At 42.9% G+C, this 22,157-nt stretch overlaps 2 protein-coding genes and 1 pseudogene across 2 annotated transcripts in view; all 3 read right to left on the bottom strand.

Moving 5' to 3' along the window:
* Window positions 1-16,535, bottom strand: part of LOC118427815 (zinc finger protein 678-like) — a 161,529-nt gene extending 144,994 nt beyond the window's left edge. Inside the window, exon 1 of the mRNA XM_035837779.1 lies at window positions 16,326-16,535. The gene's annotated coding sequence lies outside the window, so the exon portion shown is untranslated. The remainder of the gene's footprint in view (window positions 1-16,325) is intronic.
* Window positions 2,081-13,224, bottom strand: LOC118427947 (zinc finger protein 665-like). The gene is made up of 4 exons (XM_035837914.1): window positions 13,191-13,224; window positions 11,706-12,721; window positions 6,180-6,895; window positions 2,081-3,483 (listed from the first exon to the last, which is right to left on the bottom strand). The coding sequence occupies exons 1-4, from the start codon at window positions 13,222-13,224 to the stop codon at window positions 2,625-2,627; spliced, it is 2,625 nt and encodes an 874-aa protein (XP_035693807.1). The 3' UTR covers window positions 2,081-2,624.
* On the bottom strand, window positions 13,319-20,888 carry LOC118427950 (annotated as a pseudogene).
* Window positions 20,889-22,157: the final 1,269 nt, after the last annotated feature.

Raw genomic sequence — 22,157 nt, forward strand, 5'->3', positions numbered from 1 at the left:
CCATGATGAACACCAGATTAATCTCCAAACAGATCCACGGTGGCGTGATATAGTATCAAACCCACCGGTGCCCATTTGACTCCCTTTGGCTGGCTACACTCCCTGGTCAGCTTTGATACTATGTTATGGCATCGTAGGATCTGCTTGGAGATTACACCAGATGTCAGAAAATGGCGGGGTCCGGAAGTTTCCGACCCAGGGGCGAATGGAGGGGTTTACAGTATACTGTACATATATCAACTGCGCCGTTTATACCAGTAAGGTGTTTCTTAACACCAATAAACACTACAAAATCGACTTTTGGAAAAGCAAATAAGCGTATCACACATGCAGTTTTCCTAGTTTTAACGATTACAACGCCACAAACTCATAAAAGAAAGATCTATAAACCCCTGAAGGGCCCCAAAATTTGTTTACGTTATCTTCCGCCTTTTCTCCTCGATCCTCGCTTCCTCTGTGTGAATTGAATAAACAGTGTGACAGAAAATTTCCTCTATTTTAGGTCAGGAAACAGCAAAGTTCAAAAGGAACATGAGGATCATTTCCCTCTGCAGGTTATGGTCTGTTTTGCAACACCCACAGAAGACGGTTTACCAGTTGACGGGACCGCCTACCGAAACACGACAGTACACGCTTAAATTCTCTGTCAAATCTAGAGTTTCTGGAGTCAAAATACAGCTGATCGTCTTACCTGAACAAACTTCAAGACAAGTCGGTCCCACAAACACCAGTAGGTTGTCTCTAAAGCCGCGAAAGTTGTGGTCTTTGCTCCGGAAGGACGGGAACTGTTCCAAACCGCTGTCGCTCTCGACTCTCCGAGTAAACAGGAAGACGGCGTCATGTGACCCGGAAGTGATCTTTTGTTTTGGGCCAAACATCATCTCCTGGTTATCCAATAGTTGTCGCGACATCGCTCAGTTGAAAGCTGAGGTTGTAGTAATGATATAATTTAGAAGAGCCAATTGTACAAGATAAAATTGAGAAATGATGTTACATGTATTAAATGTATTACAGGTATGCGATATGGTTTAGCCGGCGTCCATGGGCGCCGCCATTTTGTTTCTCAGTGGTGTATGATGGGAATGGGTGTTGCAATTTCGATGTTACGTTGAGGAGGAATGTTATGAGCGTGTGGTTGCGGTCTTGACGGATATAAAGAGACGGCAGACAGAATGTTTGGTGAGTTTTATGGTGTCATGGCGTTTTTTAATCCCTACTGACTACATACTGTCCACATACATTACCAACCGTCAGTAGCGTTGTAGACGCACATTAAAGCTTCTACTACTAAGTCACAGACCAGCTCTGTGATATTGAACATTGGTGGATAATCCTACAGAGATGGTGTGTATATTAACAGTTCAGGTGTTGGGAAAATGAAATTATCATATAATAGGCCCCTGGCGACTTTAAGAGATACTGCTGCAGGACTTACCGTCTTGGTATCTCGTGTACTAGATATCCCGTGTTCTATTGCTTAGCATGATAAGTAAATGAGAATTTCCAACGTTTCTCATGTGCTAACAAATTCAATGTGTAAGAAAAACTACATGCATGGTTCGAACTGTTTATTTGAAACAACTTTTTTTTTTAACAAAATGGATGGATACAAACTATTACAGTCAATAACAAAGATAGATATTAATAAGTAAAGTCATCTTATACTACAAGAGTATTGGTCTATTGTTCTAAACAAAGTACCACAATAAACAACTAAGATAATAACTAATAAGGAAAATAAGCTTATCTTACAAAATCATGAACACCTCTATTGGTCTACTGTTCTCCCATCTTACTGCAAGTCTAAAATCTATAACGTTACGGAACATAGCTAGAGATATAAATGTACTATTCCTAGGAGAAAAGGAAAATAATAAGTTTACTACTCTTCTTCTTTAGACATTGACTTAGTACTGTTCATTGAATGTCGATGAAGGTACAAAAACAATCTTCAATGTTAAGTTCTAGTTCTACTTTACAAATCAGTGTTAGTTTCTGGCTTAGTTTCAAAATACATGTAAATGTTACGTTCTATCTAGAAAAGGGATGCTACTTCATTAGCAAACCATCAAACACCTTTAAAGGAATTGCAAAACAGCCAACAAAATTCTACTTTTTCCTGCCTTGTAGACATATCTTACTACTGTTCTACAGATATACCAAAACGTGCTGGTTCTAGTTAACTTCTAGTTTACTACAAAACAATTAAAACAAGATCTACAATAGTTGGCTTCTAGTTTGCTACGAAACAGTTCTAACAAGATGTGCAGTATTCCACAGAAGTTACGAAACAGGAAATGAAATGAAACATGATACACACTCAACAAAACTACCATCTTGGAACACCACGGGTAAGCGAACTTCACTTTTTACATGGAATCAAAATGAATCCCATAACAGAAAAGGCTGGCGCCTCAAAAACATGACCTGAACTGGCTTTACTGACAACATGTCAGTGCATGTAACTTTTCAGGTTCAACCGCTGACTAAACTGTCTGATCTGATTCACTTCCCCACCTGCTGGCTTCATCGGTACACTTAACACCTGTTTCTCACCTGTGTGAGTCTACCAATGCCATTTACTGACGGAAATGCTAACTTGACTCCCTCACACTTGTTCAAGTTCATTTGTGAGTTTCCATGTGTTTCTTTAGACTGTACTGCCGACTGAACTGCTTGCTGCACTCCTCACACCTGTAAGGTTTCTTACCTGTATGAGTCCGTATGTGTTTCTTCAGATCACCCAGCTGACTGAACTGCTTGCTGCACTCCTCACACTTGTAGGGTTTCTCCCCTGTGTGAGTCCGCATGTGTTTCTTCAGATTACTCAGGTGACTGAACTGCTTGCTGCACTGCTCACACCTGTAAGGTTTCTCACCTGTGTGAGTCCGTATGTGTTTTTTCAGATCACCCACCTGACCGAAATGCCTGCTGCACTCCTCACACTTGTAGGGTTTTTCCCCTGTGTGAGTCCGCATGTGCGTCTTGAAAGATTCCAGGTGACTAAACTGCCTGCTGCACTCCTCACACTTGTAAGGTTTCTCTCCTGTGTGAGTTCGCATGTGCGTCTTGAGAGATTCCAGCCGACTAAACTGCCTGCTGCACTCCTCACACCTGTAGGGTTTCTCACCTGTGTGAGTCAGCAAGTGATTCTTTAGAGTATTCAGGTGACTGAACTGACTGCTGCATGCCTCACACCTGTAAGGTTTCTCACCGGTGTGAGTCCGCATGTGAGCCTTCAGATTACCCAGCTTACTGAACTGCCTGCTGCACTCCTCACACCTGTAGGGTTTCTCACCTGTGTGAGTACGAATGTGTTCCTCAAGATGACTCAGCTTACTGAACTGCCTGCTGCACTCCTCACACTTGTAGCGTTTCTCACGTCTGACAGATCGCACAGAAATATCCATTTCCGTCTTTCTCCTGACGCCACCCAAACTCTGGGCACGGCTTGTTGTCGACATCCTTCTAGATTTGCAACTTCTGTAGAGACAATAGGAACGATCAAGTCAGAGACGCTCAATGCTAGTTTATCCATAGCCCACAATGCATGAATTTTAGCATAAGGCCTAGTGAGCCGCGAAATTGCGGTTAATTTTGCCATTGACACAGATTTTTGCTATGAATAGAATTCGCTGAAATCACTGCAAACTAAAAGCTCAAATGCGCTGGCGAGAACGCCGTCTGCAGTCTGGCCCTTTGGGTTTAGCTGTTTTCCTTCTATTTTGTCATGAAAATGACTTCAAATGAGATTAACGTATGTGAAAGGGACCGACATCTATTGTTTAAGAGCATAACAATAGGGCGAAAACAAAGGAGTGCGACTCTTGACGATAGACGCCACCCCACGCTTGTAGCTACAGTGAAAACAAATAAACGGTGACCGAATCTCTCGACTTCTGATTAATTTCTCGGTAAAATGTGTGAAATAACTTTGTATCACGTAGTCACTGAATGAGAAAACCCTAAAACTGAAATCACATCCAAGCATCAGTTACTGAACCTCCCCGTAAAATAAGGAACACGCCATGATGGCGGAAATCTTCCGACCCAGGGGCGGGCAGATTGGTTTTACAGTATCCCGTACATATATCAATTACGCCCTGCATACCAATAAAACTTTTTCTACATCAATGAAAACACTTGAAAATTGATCCTGCAATTGAACATACACCTAAACACGCATTTTGATGGGTACAACCCAAGCAGTTGCTAAAAGAAAGACCCTCGGTAAACCCCTCATGGCCCCAACATTTGTTTACGTTGTTTTCTGCCTCCCTCTTCGCTTCCCCTCCTGAACACGCTTGAGTTTTCTGTCAATTCTACAGACGTTTTACAGTCAGGATACAACAGATCGTCTTACCTGGACAAACGTAAACTCAAGCCTTGCACACAAACACCAGTAGGTTGTCTCTAAAGCCGCGAAAGTTTTTGCTCCGGAAGGACAAGGACCTTGGGAAGGACGGGAACTTTTCCCAACCGCTGTTGATCCGCCACGTAGAGTAAACAGGAAGTCTCGGTGCAGATGACCCGGAAATATTCAATGATCATAGGTCAACCATCATCACCTGATTACTCCACAATTGTCGCGATATTGTATTCTCAAAGCAGAGGTTTGGTTCCGACGTATCTCTAGGCCTTTTTTGTGGGGCTTTTTATTTTTGTCCCCCTTTCTCCGTTTTCGCCAGCCAAACATGAGGAAATGTAAGAAAATAGAAAGCCTGATAAAAACATCAAAAGACGTCAGTCGAAGCCAAACCTCTGCTTGAAGCGCTTAATATCGCGAGAACAGTTGAATAAACTGGAAATGACATTTGACCAATGATTATAGCCGTAACTGCAGCTGAACCTCTGCTTAACCCAACTGTTTTTGTTTAATTTTTTTTTCTCACTGTAATAATTGTTGTAGCAGATTAAAGATTCCAGCCACACCCCGGCCCTGTGATATCGGTGGACCATACTTCAGAGATTGTGTGTCATTATTTAACACTGATGTGGTGTTGGGAAACTAAAATGATTAGATAATCGGCCTCCAATGACTTTGAGTTTCAAAGACACTACAGCAGGACTTCCGGTCTTGGTATCACGTGTGATAAATATCCCGTGTTCTTTTGGTTGGGACATAAGTAAATGTGAATTTCCCATATTTCTCATGTAATTATAAATTCAAGGTGAAATAACAACTACATGCATGGTTCCAACTATTCAGTTGAAAAAACAAACTTTTAAACAAAATGGATCAATACAAACTATCAAAATCAACAACGAAAATAGAAATCAAAAAGTGAAGTGAAATCATACTACAAGAGTATTAACACCTCTATTGGTCTACTATTCTCCCATCTAACTGCAAGTCTAAAATCTATAACGTTACGGAAAATAGCTAGAGATACTATTCCTAGGAGAAAAGGAAAATAACCATTTCAATACTCTTCGTCTTTAGACATTGACTTGGTACTGTTCAGTAAATGTCGATGAAGGTACAAAAACTAGCTTCAATGTTAAATTCTAGTTCTACTTTTTACAAATCAAGTGTTAGTTTTTAGCTTAGGTACAAAATAAATGTTACGTTCTATTTAATGAAAGGCATGTTACTTTCAGTTCTACTTCATTAGCAAACGATCAAACACGGTCTACTATGTACCTTTAAAGGAATTGCAAAACAGCCAACAAAATTCTACTTTTTCCTGCCTCGTAGACATATCTTACTTACCAAAACGTGCTGGTTATAGTTAACTTCTAGTTTACTACGAAACAATTCAAACAGGATCTACAAAAGTTGGCTTCTATCTTGCTACAAACAATTCTAACAAGGTGTGCAATATTCCATAGAAGTTACGGAACAGGAAAGGAACTGAAACACGATACACTTTCAACAAAACTGCCATCTTGGAAACTAAACTCTAGAAAACCAAAGTGACTAAACTTTACTATTTACATATCAAAATGAACACCATAATAGAAAAGGCTGGCGGCTAGAAACATGGAATGAACTGGCTTTACTGACAACGTGTCAGTGCATATAACCTTTCAGGTTCAACTGCTGACTAAACTGTCGGATCTGATTCATTTCCAAAACTGCTGGCTTCATCAGCACTCCTCACACCTGCTTCTAACCTGTGTGAGTTAGCTGGTGTCCATTAAGACGAACAGACTGAAATGCTTGTTGAACTTCTCACACTTCTACAAGTTCCGTTGTGTGAGTTCCCATGTGTGCCTTCAGACTATACAGCTGACTGAACTGCCTGCTGCACTCCTCACACTTGTAGGGTTTCTCATCCGTGTGAGTCCGCATGTGAGTCTTCAGATGACCCAGCCGACTAAACTGCCTACTGCACTCCTCACACTTGTAGGGTTTCTCACCTGTGTGAGTCCGCATGTGTTTCTTTAGATGACCCAGCTCACTGAACTGCCTGCCGCAGTCCTCACACCTGTAGGGTTTCTCCCCTGTGTGGGTCCGCATGTGTTTCTTCAGACTATACATCCGACTAAACTGCCTGCTGCACTCCTCACACTTGTACGGTCTCTCACCTGTATGGGTCCTCATGTGTTTGTTCAGATCACTCAGGTCACTGAACTGCCTGCCGCACTCCTCACACCTGTAGGGTCTCTCCCCTGTGTGAGTCCGCATGTGAGTCTTCAGATGACTCAGCTGACTAAACTGGCTACTGCACTCCTCGCACTTGTAGGGTTTCTCACCTGTGTGAGTCCGTATGTGAGTATTTAGAGCAATCAGCACACTGAACTGCCTGCTGCACTCCTCACATTTGTAGGGTTTCTCCCCTGTGTGAGTCCGCATGTGTCTTTTGAGATCACCCAGCTGACTGAGCTGTCTACTGCACTCTTCACATTTGTAGGGTTTCTCCCCTGTGTGAGTCCGCATGTGTCTCTTCAAATCACTCAGCTGACTGAACTGCTTGTTGCACTCCTCACACCTGTAGTGTTTCTTCTCTCTGACAGATCGCTCAGAAGAATCCTTTCTTGCCTTTCTTCTGACATCTCCCAAACTCTGGGCACTGCTTGTTGTCGACATCATCCTAGATCTTGTGCTCTTGTGTAACTTCTGCGGGGATAATATGGTTGATCATGTAAGAGATCAATCAAGGTGTGTGTCTGGTGTGTCTGTGTGTGTGTGTGTGTGTTTGTATGTATGTATGTATATATGTGCGTGTGAATGTATATGTATACGTGTGTGTGTGTGTTTGCGTGTGTGTGTCTGCGTGTGTGTGTGCGTGTGTGAATGTGCATGTGTGCGTGTGCGTGAGCGTGTGTGTTCATGTGTTTGTGTGAGTGTGTGAGTGTGTGTGTGTGTGTGTTTGTGTGTGTGTGTTTGTGTGTGTGTGAGTGTGTTTGCGTGTGAGTCATATGCTAGAAAACCCCATTAGGTACAAGCCTTAAATACCGGAACCCTCGTTTGTCTGTATTGTATGTATTAGGAAATAATTACAGACATTTTTCAAACATTTTAGCAGTCATGTTATATGCATTCTCATTCTATTGTTGGCAACATGGGACAATTTTGGCGGACAATTTTTGTCTTTGTTTTCAAACGATAATCTCTATCGGGGGTGAGGAATCATGTGTCACGTCGCCCGGTAAAACTTCAGCGAAATCGGATATTTCTTTTCCTACTAGTTGTGCCGAAAAATACAAAGAGAAAACCTTAAAATTAAAACACATCTAACCATCAGTTACTGAACCTCCCCGGAAAATGCGAAACACGCCATGATGAACACCAGATGTTAGAATGGCGGGGACTTTCCAGCGCTAGCCCAGGGGCGGACGGAGGGGTTTACAGTATACCTTACATGTATCAACTTCGCCCTTTATGCCAGTAAGATATTTTTTAACACCAATAAACACTTGAAACTTGACCCTGCAGTATGTTGTAAATACACCTAAACGTATTTCTTGTTTATAACGCCAAAAACATGAAATAAAGATTGACCCTCTGTAAACCTCTTACGAACCCCCACATTTTGTTTACGTTATCTTCCCCATGTGAAATTTGACAGAACATTTCCTCCCCTTAAAGAGAAAAGTTACAAAGGAACATGTGTATCTCTATCTGCAGGCTATGGTATGTTTTTCAACTCCCACAGAAGATAGGAAAATGGAGCTGAGGACACCTACCAAAATCACGACACGCTTCAGTTTTCTGTCAAAATACTCAAATCTACCAAGATTCTAGAGTCAAAATACAATCGTCTACTCAAATCTACCAAGATTCTAGAGTCAAAATACAATCGTCTTACCTGAACAAACTTGAACCCTAGCCTTGCACACAAACACCAGTAGGTTGTCTCTGAAGCCGCGAAAGTTGTGGTCTTTGCTCCGGAAGGACGGGAACTTTTCTAGCCTCTACCAGGCTTCGTGGTTTGGTGGTCTAATTGTAGAAATTGGTCAAATAGAGTAAATACAGTACGCTAGGGGAGTCAGCCGGCCGAGTAGGGACATTCTCCAAACCACACAGCCTGTGAGGAGTCGGTAAGAACACACGATATAGAATTAATCCCCCAATTATTTGTACAAAGGAAGTATCTCAGCGCTGGACATAATTTAAGTCGTAAATCGTCCAGCGCCCAGTGGGGCGCGGCGGGCGCGTGGAACAGCTGGGTCTGGGACAAAGGTGAAAATAAGAACGACAACAAAACGCATGCGATAAAAATATTGCCGAAGACGACTACGTCATTTTCAAAGGTGTAGCAACATCGATTTTCAATGATAATTGTCGGGAAATCACCGTAGAAGATGGCCTTTTCGGCTTGTGTTTTGACGGCCCGAAATTTCAGCATGGCGCTCGCGAGGTCAATACGGGTCATTGGGATAGCCTACTGTAATGCGGGTAGAAGCGATGCGTGCGGTATCATTATTCTCTACATTTAACCTTACAAATGAATTGTAAGTTTATTCGTTAAAGATTTAAAGGAAAAAATATTTAAAAAAAATGACTTCATAATATTTATTTAAATAAAGGCGTCTGTGTTTCTTTTTAACAAACTGCTCGCCCATGCTTTTAGTGAAGTAGCCCGACAATCAGCAAACGTGACAACAAGCGGGGGTGATTTGTTATAACTTGTTTTTCTCGGGAAATTTCTCATTTATCAGAAGGTATGGGACTTCTAAAACCCATACCATGAGATAAACAAAATCACAGACGTTATTTTCATGGGTGAAATTACTAAAATGAACCAGTCATTTTTGCCGCGTTGCCGGATTTGAAAGAAGGTTTCCGTGCGGACGGTGGCGCGACCATGTGCTAATGGCCCGCTCATGGTGGTAGGACAATCTATTTTCGCAAACATACAGTTATTTTCGGGCCCGTTGGCTGCAGTTAATAAAGTAACATAGGTATCTAGCGTTGTTTTAGATGATACCTCTGACCGCTTCCTGTCACATATTCCATGACCGGCCTCTGCTGTCAAGACCCGTCACGGGCGAGTCGGAAAGCAATAAATGGGTAATTTAACCACTTCGCACCTATTAGATAGCGATTAGTCGACTACAAAGACGATAGCGACTCCTCACAGGCTGTGTGGTTTGGAGAATGTCCCTACTCGGCCGGCTGACTCCCCTAGCGTACTGTATTTACTCTATTTGACCAATTTCTACAATTAGACCACCAAACCACGAAGCCTGGTAGAGGCTAGAACTTTTCCAAACCGCTGTCACTCTCGACTCTCCGAGTAAACAGGAAGCCGCGGCGGAATGACCCGGAAGTATTCTATGATCTTGGGTCAGACACCGACTCCTGATTACTCAACAGTTGTCGCGATATGTGACAGGGACTGTCATTCTCGTAATAGGACTGTTTAGCCACAGTCGACGTTATAGGGCTGATATCAATTAGGATTTTACCATGGTCAATATTGACCGAAGGAGGCCATATATGAATATGTCGCGATATTGCATTCTTCTGCATCTGCATCTGCATAAGTTACCCCCAAATGACCCCGCGAGGGGCAAAAGTAGGGGGGGGGGGGAGCTGAGGCTCCCGGGTTAGGGCGGGCAGGCCGCCTGCCTGGCACGGAAGTGCTCAACGTTGGGAGCGCTTACAACCGTGCCAGGCAGGGCATTCCACTCGGGAATTGTGCGTGGGAAAAAAGAATGTTTGTAGATATCGGTGCGTGCAAATATGTGTTGATATTTGAAGTCGTGACTACCCCGGGTGCGCCCTTGGGCAGGCTTCAGAATATTGCTGGCGTCTATGTTAATATTATTGTTGACTACTTTATAGAAAAAGGTGAGGCGGGCGTTCCTCCTCCTTTCGGAGAGAGGGCGCCACTGCAGGTCTGAAAGCATTTGTGTCACGCTGCTAGTCTGCCGGTAGTCATTTAGGGTCACTCGGGCTGCCCTGCGCTGGACGGCCTCCACCGCCTGTATCCCTTTGTTGGTGTACGGGTCCCAGACGATGGCACTATATTCCAAGTGAGGCCGTACCAGCGCTTTGTAACAGGTGGCCTTGACCCTAGATGGGCAATGGGTCAAGTTGCGCCGAATGACTCCTAGGACCTTACCAGCTTTGCTAGTGGCGTGGTTGATATGGGTGTCCCACCGCAAATCGTCGGACAGTTGTACTCCAAGATAGGGGTGGGACTTAACACCGGTAAGGGCTTCTCCACAGAGGGAGTACTGAGTTATGATGGGGTGCTTTTTACGGGTGATATGGAGGATGTGACATTTAGAGGGGTTGAACGACATGAGCCAACGATTTTGCCATTCTGTTAGCGCATCGAGGTCAGACTGCAGCCCTTGTGCGTCAGAAGGCTTGCTGATAGTTCGATAAATCAAGCAATCGTCAGCAAACAGTCGAACATGTGAGTCTACGGAATCGGGTAGGTCATTAATGTAGTGCAGGAATAGCAGAGGGCCTAACACAGTACCCTGCGGAACTCCAGAGGTGACCTTGACAGCTTTAGATGTTCCACCGTCAAAGACAACCCTCTGGGTTCTCTCCGTAAGGAAGGCCCTAAGCCAAGACTGAAGGAGGCCAGAAATACCATAGTGCTCGAGCTTGCTCAGCAGACGTTCGTGTGGCACAGTATCGAATGCTTTGCTAAAGTCAAGCACCGCGGCATCGACCTGTTTGTTCTGGTCCATGTTCTTGGCCAGGTCTTGGAGGGTAAGCACCAGCTGGCTCTCGCAGGACAGACCCTTCCTGAAGCCGTGTTGCGCAGGGGACAGAATGCCATGAGCGTCTAGATGTTTCATCATGTGGCTGTGCACGATGTGTTCGAGCACTTTACCACAGACCGATGTCAGAGACACCGGCCTATAGTTTGATGGCAAGGTTCTGTCCCCCTTTTTGAAGATTGGAGCGATGTTAGCTGTTCTCCAATCTTCAGGAACATCTCCCGTGGATATTGACTGGGAGAATATGACCTGTAATATTGGCGCAATTTGTTCGGCTACGGTCTTCAGGAGGCGAGGTGGTAATCCGTCTGGTCCTGTGGCCTTGCTGGGGTTAAGACAGGAGAGCTGTTTGGCTACCCCCTCCACTGTGATGTTAAGGGAGGGGATAGTTGGAGCTTTGGGTTCGCCAAGGGTAGGAACGGTGGTCTTATCCTCCCTGGTAAACACTGACTCAAACTGGGCCCCAGTGCATCAGCCTTTTCTTTGGGGTCAGATGTTAGCACCCCCTGATGTCTTAGGGCGGACGCACCAGTAGAGTCTTGTCTGATGGATTTGACATAGCTCCAAAAGGCCTTGGGATTATCCTCGATGTTAGACTCCAGGTAGTTGGAGACATAATCCCTATGGGCCTTCCTAACTCTCTGCTTAACGCCCTTCCTACACCTCTTGAACTTTGCCCAGGCTTCATTGGAGTTGGATCTCCTAGCCTTGGAAAAGTTCAGCCGCTTACGCATAGCTTTGCGAATCTGGGGAGTTATCCAACGTTTGTTGGATTGTGCGCTCACTTTTTTCCTGGGGACATGCTTATTGGCAGCACCACTAACGGCTGCCTTAAACAGCTCCCAGTTTTCTGAGGCAGTGTTGTGCTGAGCCTGGTCTGCAAACTCTCGACTGTAAGTTGCCATATCCTGCTGAAGTGCATCGATGTTAGCTTTCCTCCACAGGTATATGAGCCGATCTTTTGAGTTTGATGTTTGGGGCTTTACTTGAACATCAATCAGCGGGATGTCATGATCGCTGAGACCTGGTAAGATTTTGACTCTCTCCACTAAGGTGGAATTTGTGGTGAGAAACAGATCCAGGGTGTTCGAAGTTTGCCCCACAGTACGAGTTGGTTCACAGACCATTTGTTCCAGACCACAGTCATTGGCAAGGCTGATGTAATTGCTAGTGAGAGTGGATGGATTGGAAGCGGTGGTATTAGCTTCAGGGTTCCAGGTCGCATCAGGCAGGTTGAAGTCACCTGCTAGCCAGATGTGGGCATTGTTGTTATTAGCCCGCTTTTGCAGCACTGATCTTTCTAGTGCTGCAAAATCATCATGACCAGCTGAGGGGGGGCGATAGTAGGCCCCTATGTAGATGGACTTACTGTTAGCCAGATGGACCCGGACCCAGGTCAACTCGCAGGGACAGTCCGGGTCTGGGTGGTGGGTTGCTATGATGTTGTTCTTTACAGCAACAAGCACACCCCCTCCCCGGCCAGCTCTGTCTCTCCTGAACACATTGTACGTGTCCGGAAAGATTTCGCTGCTGCCCACTGACGAGTCCAGCCACGTCTCAGTGCCAACAACAATGTCTGGTTGCACAGCTTCGCAAAATGCATGCAGTTCAGGTACCTTATTGCGGATAGATTGAAAGTTGATCACACAGGTCCTGACTGGTTTGGTATGTGTGCGGTCACGAGGCGGTGGAGTAATACCATATCCGATAGGCGAAGCAGAGGTTCGGCTCAGACTGTTTTTGACGTATTTCTAGGCGTTTCTGATGCTCTCTATTTTGTCCCCATTTCTTTGTCTTGAAAAAAGAATGTTTTCCCCGTCATCATAGCCGGCGCCAAACCTCTGCTTAGCTGAATGCAGAGCCCACTGTATAACTGTAATAACTGTTGTAGCGTGGACGCACATTAAAGATTCTAGCCGCACCCCGGCTCTGTGATATCGGGTATTGGTGGACGCTACTACAGAGATTGTGTCTTTATCAAACACTGATGTGGTGTTGGGAAAATGAAAAAAAATCAGAAAATAGGCCCTAAATGACTTTCAAAGATACTGCAGTACTTCCGGTCTTGGTATCTCGTCTGCTGGATATCATGTTCTTTTGGTTGGAATAAGAAGTAAAAAAGAAGTAACGGTGAATTTCTATACTTCTCGTGTGGTAACTAATTCAACGTGTATGACAAATTACATTTATTTTCGAACTGTTTATTTCAAATCAGCTGTTAACAAAACAGGTGAATATCAAAATCAACAACAAGGATAGTTACTAATCAGTAACTGATCATATCTAACAGAATTCTTACCACTACTTTTGTTGTTCTCTTATTTAAACTGAAACCGCGAGTCTAAAATTATCGTTAAGAAACATAGCTATTTCTAGTAGAGTACAATAACAAGGATTTATTATAACAGGTTATATGTTCAGTAGCAATGGAGGTACAAAAACAATTCTAGTAGTAAGTTTGGTACAAAACAATCAAATGAAAGAAACGTGAATTAACCATCATACAAGTCAAAGATAAGAATCACAACACAATGTACTTCCAAGAAATACAATTCTACTTTTTCCCTTGTGGACATACCTCGTTACTGTATGTAAACATGTCAATAAAGATACAAAGCGTTCTAATTCTAGTAGTTTGCTACAAAACAATCAAACATGATCTACAATATTCCATCAAAGAAGTTTCAAAACAAGAAATAAACTTGATACAGGAACACTACAGGAAACTGAACTTCACTATTTACATGGGATCAAAATGAACACCATAACAGAAAAGGCTGGCGCCCCTAAAAAACACGAACTGAATTGGCTTTGCTGACAACGTGTCAGTGCATGTATCTTTTCAGGAACAACCGCTGACTGAACTGTCGGATCTGATTCACTTCCCCACCTGCTGGCTTCATTAGTAATCCTCACAGCTGATTCTCGCCTGGGTGAGTCAACTTGTGTCCATTTAATTGACACAAGCTGACTCACAAGCAAGCATTTTCATCAGCTTGATTAAGATGACGAAGCTTACGGACATCCTTGCTTAACTCCTCACACTTGTACAAGATCCGTTGAGTGAGTTTCCATGTGTTTCTTCAGACTATACAGCCGACTGAACTGCCTGCTGCACTCCTCACATGTGTATGGTTTCTCCCCAGTGTGAGTCCGCATGTGTCTCTTCAGATTTCCAAGCCGACTGAACTGCATGCTGCACTCCTCACACTTGTAGGGTTTCTCCCCTGTGTGAGTCCGTATATGAGTCTTCAGATCACAAAGCACACTAAACTGCCTGCTGCACTCCTCACACCTGTAAGGTTTCTCTCCTGTATGAGTCCGCATGTGTCTCTTCAGAGTACCCAGCTCATTGAACTGCCTGCTGCACTCCTCACACTTGTAAGGTTTCTCCCTTGTGTGGGTCCGTATGTGTACCTTAAGATGAACCAGCTGACTGAACTGCTTGCTGCACTCCTCACACTTGTACGGTTTCTCTCCTGTGTGAGTCTGCATGTGCGTCTTCAGATTCCCAAGCTTACTGAACTGCTGTCTGCACTCCTCACACATGTAAGGTTTTTCACCTGTGTGAGTGCGCATGTGATTCTTCAGAGTACCTAGCTGACTGAACTGCTTGCTGCACTCCTCACACTGGTAGGGTTTCTCTCCTGTGTGAGTCCGCATGTGAGTCTTCAGAGCACCCAGCTCACTGAACTGCCTGCTGCACTCCTCACACCTGTAGGGTTTCTCACCTGTGTGAGTCCGCATGTGGATTTTCAGAGCACCAAGCTGACTGAACTGCTTGCTGCACTCATCACATTTGTAGGGTTTCTCCTCCTTGTTAGATCGCACAGAAGAATCCTTTTTCGCCTTTCTCCTGACGTCACCCAAACTCTGGCCACTGCCACTGCCTGTTGTCGACATCCTCCTAGACCTTGTGTGCCTACTGTAGAGACAATATGAACGAACAAGTTAGAAATATTTCATCCATAGCTATTTTATTATTTGGTCTGCATTGTATGAATTCGTCAGTGAGGGTAAATAAGCGGTGAAAGTGCGGTTTATTTATGCAATAGGAACATAATTTTCATGGAAAAAGTAGGAACGAATACTAGGACTAGTAGGATTTTGCCGAAATGCACGCAGAAATCACAGTAAAACACAGCGTAGATTCCCTTCAGTAGATAATAATAGCAGCAAACTACAGGCTCCAATGCGCTTGCGAGAACCTGGTCTGCAGTCTGACTTTTTGGATTTTGCGGGTTTCCTACAATTTTGTCACGAAAAACGGTTTTGAGGAGATTAACGTATGCTAACAAGATCGACATCTATTGATTACGAGCATAACAATAGGACAAAAACAAGGTTGTGTGACTTTAGACGCCATACGCCACCGAAAGCTCATAGCTACAATCAGAAACAAACATAAATGGTGACCTCTCAAATTCTTACCGATTTCTCAGCAAAATATGTGGCGTCAGTCGGTCAATCTTCACCGAAATGAGTTTTTTTTTTTTGCTAATCAAACTGTCTTCTGAAAAAATAAGGAGAAAACCTTGAATTTGAAACCCTAAATTTGAAAACACGTCTTTAGGGCAGTTATTGAACCTCCCCGTAAAGTAAGGAGCACGCCATGATGAACACCAGATGTGGAATGGACAGTTTTCGGAACAAGGGCGGACCGAGGGGTTTGCAGTATACCGTTCATATCTCAACTGCGCCCTTCATACCAGCAAGACGTTTCTTAACACCACTAAACACTACAAAACCCACTCTGTAAATGTAAAATATAAGTATATACACCTACAGTTTCACTCGTTCTTACGATTACAACGCCACAAATTCGTGAAAGAAAAATCATCTATAAACCCCTGTAGGGCCCAAGAATTTTGTTTACGTTGTCGTTGTTTTCTGTCTTCTTTCTTGCTTCCCGTGTGGATTTTGAATACACATTGATAAAAAAAGTTCCTCCATTTTAATTGCGGAAAACAGCAAAGCTACAAATGAACATGTGTATCGGTCTTTTGCAGGCTATGGTCTATTTTTCAACACCCATGATGATGTAGCTGACAAGAAAATGGAACTGAGTTGACAAGAAAATGGAACTGAGTTACAGTTGACGGGACCCGTACGAGACCCCTCCCAAAATCATGACACGCTTCGGCATCAAATCTACAGAGATTTTTTACTTAAAATGCAACACAACGTCTTACCTGAACAAACTTGAACCCTAGTCTTGCACAGAAACACCAGTTGGTTGTCGCTAAAGCCGCTTATTTTGCGATTTTAGTTTCGGAAAGACGGGAATTTTTCCAAACCGCTGTCTCTCTCGACACTCCGAGTAAACAGGAAGACGGCGTCATGTGACCCGGAAGTATTCTATTGTTCTGGGTCAAACATCATCTCCTGGTTATCCAACAGTTGTCGCGATATCGCTCAGCTGAATGCTGAGATTTCAGTAAAGAGGATATAATTTAGAAGAGCCAATCGTACAAGATAAAATTGAGAAATGATATTCCATGTATTACAGGTTTGAGTCCTTAGCCAGCGTCCACGGGCGCCGCCATTTTGGTTCCCAGTGGTGTATGATGGGAATGGGTGTTGCAATTTTCCGTGGAATGTTATGAGCGTGTCGTTGCGGTCTTGTCGGATATAAAGGGACGGCAGCCACAACAATAAATGTTGGTTCTGTTTTATGATGGTGTTTTTAATCCCTACTGACTACTGTCCGCATACATTACCAACCGTCAGTAGCGTTGGAGACGCACATTACAGCTTCTAGCCACAGACCGGCTCTGTGATTTTGGACATTGGTGGATAATCATACAGACATCGTGTGTATGATAACACTGTACAGGTGTTGGGGAAATGAAATGATTAGATATTCGGCCCCTAGTGACTTTCAAAGAAACTGCAGCTGGACTTCCGGTCTTCATTTCTGGTGTTCTAGATATCTCGCCTTGTAATGTTTGGGACATAAGTAAATGCGAATTTTCTTATATTCCCCATGTGGTAACAAATTTAATGTGAAATAAAACCTACATGCTTGTTTTTTTAGTGTTTATTTGAAAGTAACTGTAAACAAAATAGATATATACGAACTATCAAAAACAAAGAGAGTTGCTTATCAGTAAAGTTATCTTATCTCACTCAACTATTTTTTACCCATTTAAATTCAAACTAAAAGCCTAAAATATATCAAGAAACAAAGCTAGAGCTACTATTACTAGAAGAACAGGAAATAGTACATTTATCATCATCGCTTGTTGTAAGTTCACTGTAAAGGAGAAACTCCTTCCGTTTTACTCAATAACTTGCTACAGTTCCTCATTTGTCAATGAAGGTAAAAAAAAAACTATTTAGTTACATAGTTACATAGCTTCGAAATTAAGTTCTGCATTAAAAAAACAATGATAAGTTAAACTACAGAAAAAAATGTTATGTTCTACTTTACAAAAACAATGTTAAGTTGTTAATTATTCCACCAAGACGATCATAGAAGTTAAAACAGGGCATCAACTTGAATAGTATAAGGTTTCAACAAAACTAACATCTTAGAAACTAACTTCTAAGAAAAAAAAACAGAACCAACTATTCATGTGGAATCAAAACTTCTTCAATAATGGGAAAATGCTGTCTGTAATTTCTACAACAAACATTGGACCCAAATTTACAACGGTACAACTCAAGTCTTTGTCAAGGAAAGAACAATCCACTGCTTTTGTGACGTCACCTTATTCAGAGAGAACATGACTCAGTGAGCGACCATGACGTCACAGAAGCGGTGGAATTCTCAATCCTTGACAAAGTCTGGAGTTCGTCCGTCGAGGATTTGGGCAAGTCCAATTGTTTGTGTTGAAAAGAACATTTAAACTCTTGATTAACAAAACGCAGTTCAAATCTAATCCTAAATGACTTCTTCAGAGAGGAACTTTCAACATAACAGAAAAGCTGTTGCCTCAACAACACTAGCTTAAAGTGACTTTACTGATGACGGGCTGGTAAATCATAAACTAGTAAGTCTTCAGGATCAACAGCTAGGTGAACTATGTGATTCACTCTCCCAGTGTTCATTACGAGTGTACGTAGGTTAGACCACGTGGCTTGCTGAACTGCATGCTGCACTCCTCACACCTTTGAGTCCCCTATGGGTCCGCATAGGAGTCTTTAAATTTCCCATCTGACTAAACTGCCTGCTGCACTCCTCACATCTGTAGGGTTTCTCCCGTGTGAGTCCGCATGTGTATCTTAAGATTTCCCAGCTGACTGAACTGCCTGCTGCACTCCTCACATTTGTACGGTTTCTCACCTGTGTTAGTCCGCATGTGTTTCTTCAGATCACCCAGCTGACTAAACTGCCTGCTGCACTCCTCGCATGTGTAGGGTTTCTCACCTGTGTGAGTCCGCACGTGTTTCTTCAGATCACCCAGCTGACTAAACTGCCTGCTACACTCCTCACACCTGTAGGGTTTCTCCCCTGTGTGAGTGCGTATGTGAGTCTTCAGATGACTCAGCTGACTAAACTGGCTACTGCACTCCTCACACTTGTAGGGTTTCTCGCCTGTATGTGTCCGCATGTGAGTCTTCAGATGACTGAAAAGACTGAACTGTCTGCTGCACTCCTCACAATTGTAGGGTTTCTCACCTGTGTGTGTCCGTATGTGGCTCTTTAGATTACTCTCCTGACTGAACTGCCTGCTGCACTCCTCACACCTGTACGGTTTCTCCCCTGTGTGAGTCCGCATGTGAGCCTTCAGATAACCCAGCTTACTGAACTGTCTGCTACACTCCTCACACCTGTAGGGTTTCTCACCTGTGTGAGTTCGCATGTGAATAGTCAGATCACCCATCTGACTGAACTGCCTGCTGCACTCCTCACACTTGTAGGGTTTCTCCCCTGTGTGAGTCCGCATGTGAGCCTTCAGATGACCCAGCTTACTGAACTGTCTGCTGCACTCCTCACACCTGTAGCGTTTTTCCTCTCTGACAGATCGCACAGAGGAATCCTTTTTCGCCTTTTTCCTGACGTCACTCAAACCCTGGGCACTGCTTGTTGCCGACATCCTCCTAGATCTTGTGCAACTTCTGAAGAGACAAAAGGAACGATCAAGTTAGAAATGTTTTATCCATACTAGAAGCTATGTGGACCGCAATACATGAATACGGTTTTTTTTGTTGCCACAGATCATTAAAGTATAAAAGAGAAGCAGCTTCATCCTTAGTTATTTGAGTGTGCAAGGCATGTATCCTTCAGTGATTCGTAGTGAGGGGCGAAAATGCGGTTTCCTTTGCCACGGAAACACAATTTTCATGGAAAATAGAAGCAACAAATAAAATTCTGCCTTGTAATCTCCAAGAAGAAAGTGGAAAACTCAGACTACTTTGCCGGCTACACTCCTTCTGTCAGCTTAAGATATCATCTTTTCCCACCGTAGTATCTGCTTGGAGATTACAAAATTCGGACAGAAATTACGGGGCTCAAATGTGCTGGGTTTTACTTCGTGCTTGTAATGTGATTAACGTAATACTATGCGAAAGGGACCGACACCTATTTTTTACGAGAATAATAAAAGGACAAACACAAAGGTGTGCGATTTTTGATGCTCTCATAGCTACAAGTACATGTACATGTAACACTAACAGGCGAGAACCTGGTCTGATGCTTTGGATATACAATGTAGCGGTTTTCCTTCTTGTTGGCGTTTTTAATGGGATTAACGTATGCGAAAGGGACAGACATCTATTGTTTGAATACGAGCTTAACAATAGGACAAAAACAAAGGAGCGATGCTTCTGATGCTAGATGCTACCCCATGCTTGAAGCTACAGTGAAAACAAAGACATGGTGAATCTCTCGAATTCTTATCAATTTCTAGGTAAAATCTGTGACATTACTCGGCCAAACATCAGCAAAATTGGAAGTCCTTTTTGTTCCACGCAAGTTGTCCACAAAAGTAGAGAAAACCCTGAAATTTGAAACCATGTCTAAGCGAACCCTCCCGTAAAAATAAAATAAGGAACACGCCATGATGAACACCAGATGTTAGAATAGCGGGGCAAGGGGCGGACGGAGGGGGTTTACAGTATAGCGTACATACAACAACTGCGCCCTTCCTTCATACCAGTAAAACGTTACTTGAACATTGACATATACGTGAAACACACTTAAACACAAATGCAGTTTCACCCATTTTGATGGTTACAACCCAAAACTTTCTTGAAAGAAAGACCCCCGGTAAACCCCTACAGGGCCCCGACAATTTGTTTACATTATCTCTTGTCTTCGTCCTCGCTTCCCCGTGTGAATTTTGAATAAACATTGACAAAGAATTCCCTCCATCTTAGGCGAGAAAAACGGCAAAGCTATAAAGGAACATGAGTACCACTTTCTTCTGCAAGCTATGGTGTGTTTTTCCACGCCCACAGAAAACAGAAAACTGGAGTTCACTGTTTAATTACTAGTAGTTGAGAGGATCGAGGGCCCCCACCAAAATCACTTCAGTTTTCTGTCAAACCTACAGAAGTTTTAGGGTCAAAATACAACGAATCGCCTCACCTGAACAAACTTGAACCTTAGTCTTGCACACAACCACCAGAAGGTTGTCTCTCAAGCCGAGAAAGTTGTGGTCTTTGCTTCGGAAGGACGGGAACTTTTCCAAACCGCTGTCGCTCTCGACTCTCCGAATAAACAGGAAGGCGGCGTCATGTGACCCGAAAGTAATATTTTGTTCTGGGTCAAACATCATCTCCTGGTTATCTAACAGTTGTCGCGACATCGTTCAGCTCAATGGTGAGATTGTAGTAGTGAGGATATAATTCAGAAGAGCCTATTGTGTAACCTGAGACATAAAATTACATGTATAACAGGTTTGCGATATGATTAGACCTGCGTTTACGGGCGCCGCCATTTTGTTTCCCGGTGGTGCATGAATTTGATGGGAATTTGCGGTGTTGCATTTTCGATGTGTAAATATTGAGGTGGAATGTTATGAGTGTGTCGTTGCGGTCTTGTCGGATATAAAAGGACGGCAGCCACAACGATAAATGTTGGTTCTGTTTTATGGTGGAGTTTTTAATCCCTACTGACTACTGTCCGCATACATTACCAACCGTCAGTAGCGTTGTAGGCGCACATTTAAGTTTCTTAGTCGTGACAGCCCGGTTCTGTGATGTTGAGCATTGGTGGATAATCCTAGAGATCGTGTGTATATTGACACTGTTCAGGTGTTGGGAAAATGAAATGATAAGATAATTGGCCCCTAGTAACTTTCAAAGAAACTGCAGCAGGATTTCCGGTCTTCTTATCTGGTGTTCTAGATATCTTGCCTTGTAATCGTTGGCACGATAAGTAAATGGGATTTTCCTATACTTCTCATGTGGTAACAAATTCAAAGTGAAATAAAAACCAGATGCTTGTTTTTAGTGTTTATTTGAAAGCAACTCCTAACAAAATAGATAAATGCAAACAATCAAAAATCAACAAAGAAAGTTGCTCATCAGTAAAGTTAACATTTCTCCCAAAACTATTAACATTTTCTACCAGTCTATTGTTATACCATCTAAATTAAAACTACAAGCCTAAAATATATAACAATTCAAGCTACAAGCCTAAAATATATAACAATTCAAACTACAAGCCTAAGATGTATAACAATTCAAACTACAAGCCTAAGATGTATAACAATTCAAACTACAAGCCTAAAATATATGCAAAAAAGTAGAGCTAGAGCTTCTATTTCTAGAAGAACAGGAAAATAATACATTGCTCGTTGTAAGTTCACTCGTAAAGGAGGTACTCTTTCTCTTGTACTTGCTACTGTTCCTCATTTGTTAATAAAGGTAAAAAAACAATGTTAAGATGTAACGTTAGCTAACAAAACTATGTTAAGTTCTAGCAAGGACGTAACATCCTTGGTTGTAGATTGAAAAATACAAAACAATGTTAAATTCCACTTGAAGAAAATAACGTTATGTTCTACTTTACCAAAACAATGCTAAGTTTGTTCTTTTGAGATAGGAACTCAACTTGAATACGATATGCTTCC

The sequence above is a fragment of the Branchiostoma floridae genome, chromosome 12 (genome assembly GCF_000003815.2).
Source record: "Branchiostoma floridae strain S238N-H82 chromosome 12, Bfl_VNyyK, whole genome shotgun sequence".
Lineage (NCBI taxonomy): Eukaryota > Metazoa > Chordata > Leptocardii > Amphioxiformes > Branchiostomatidae > Branchiostoma > Branchiostoma floridae.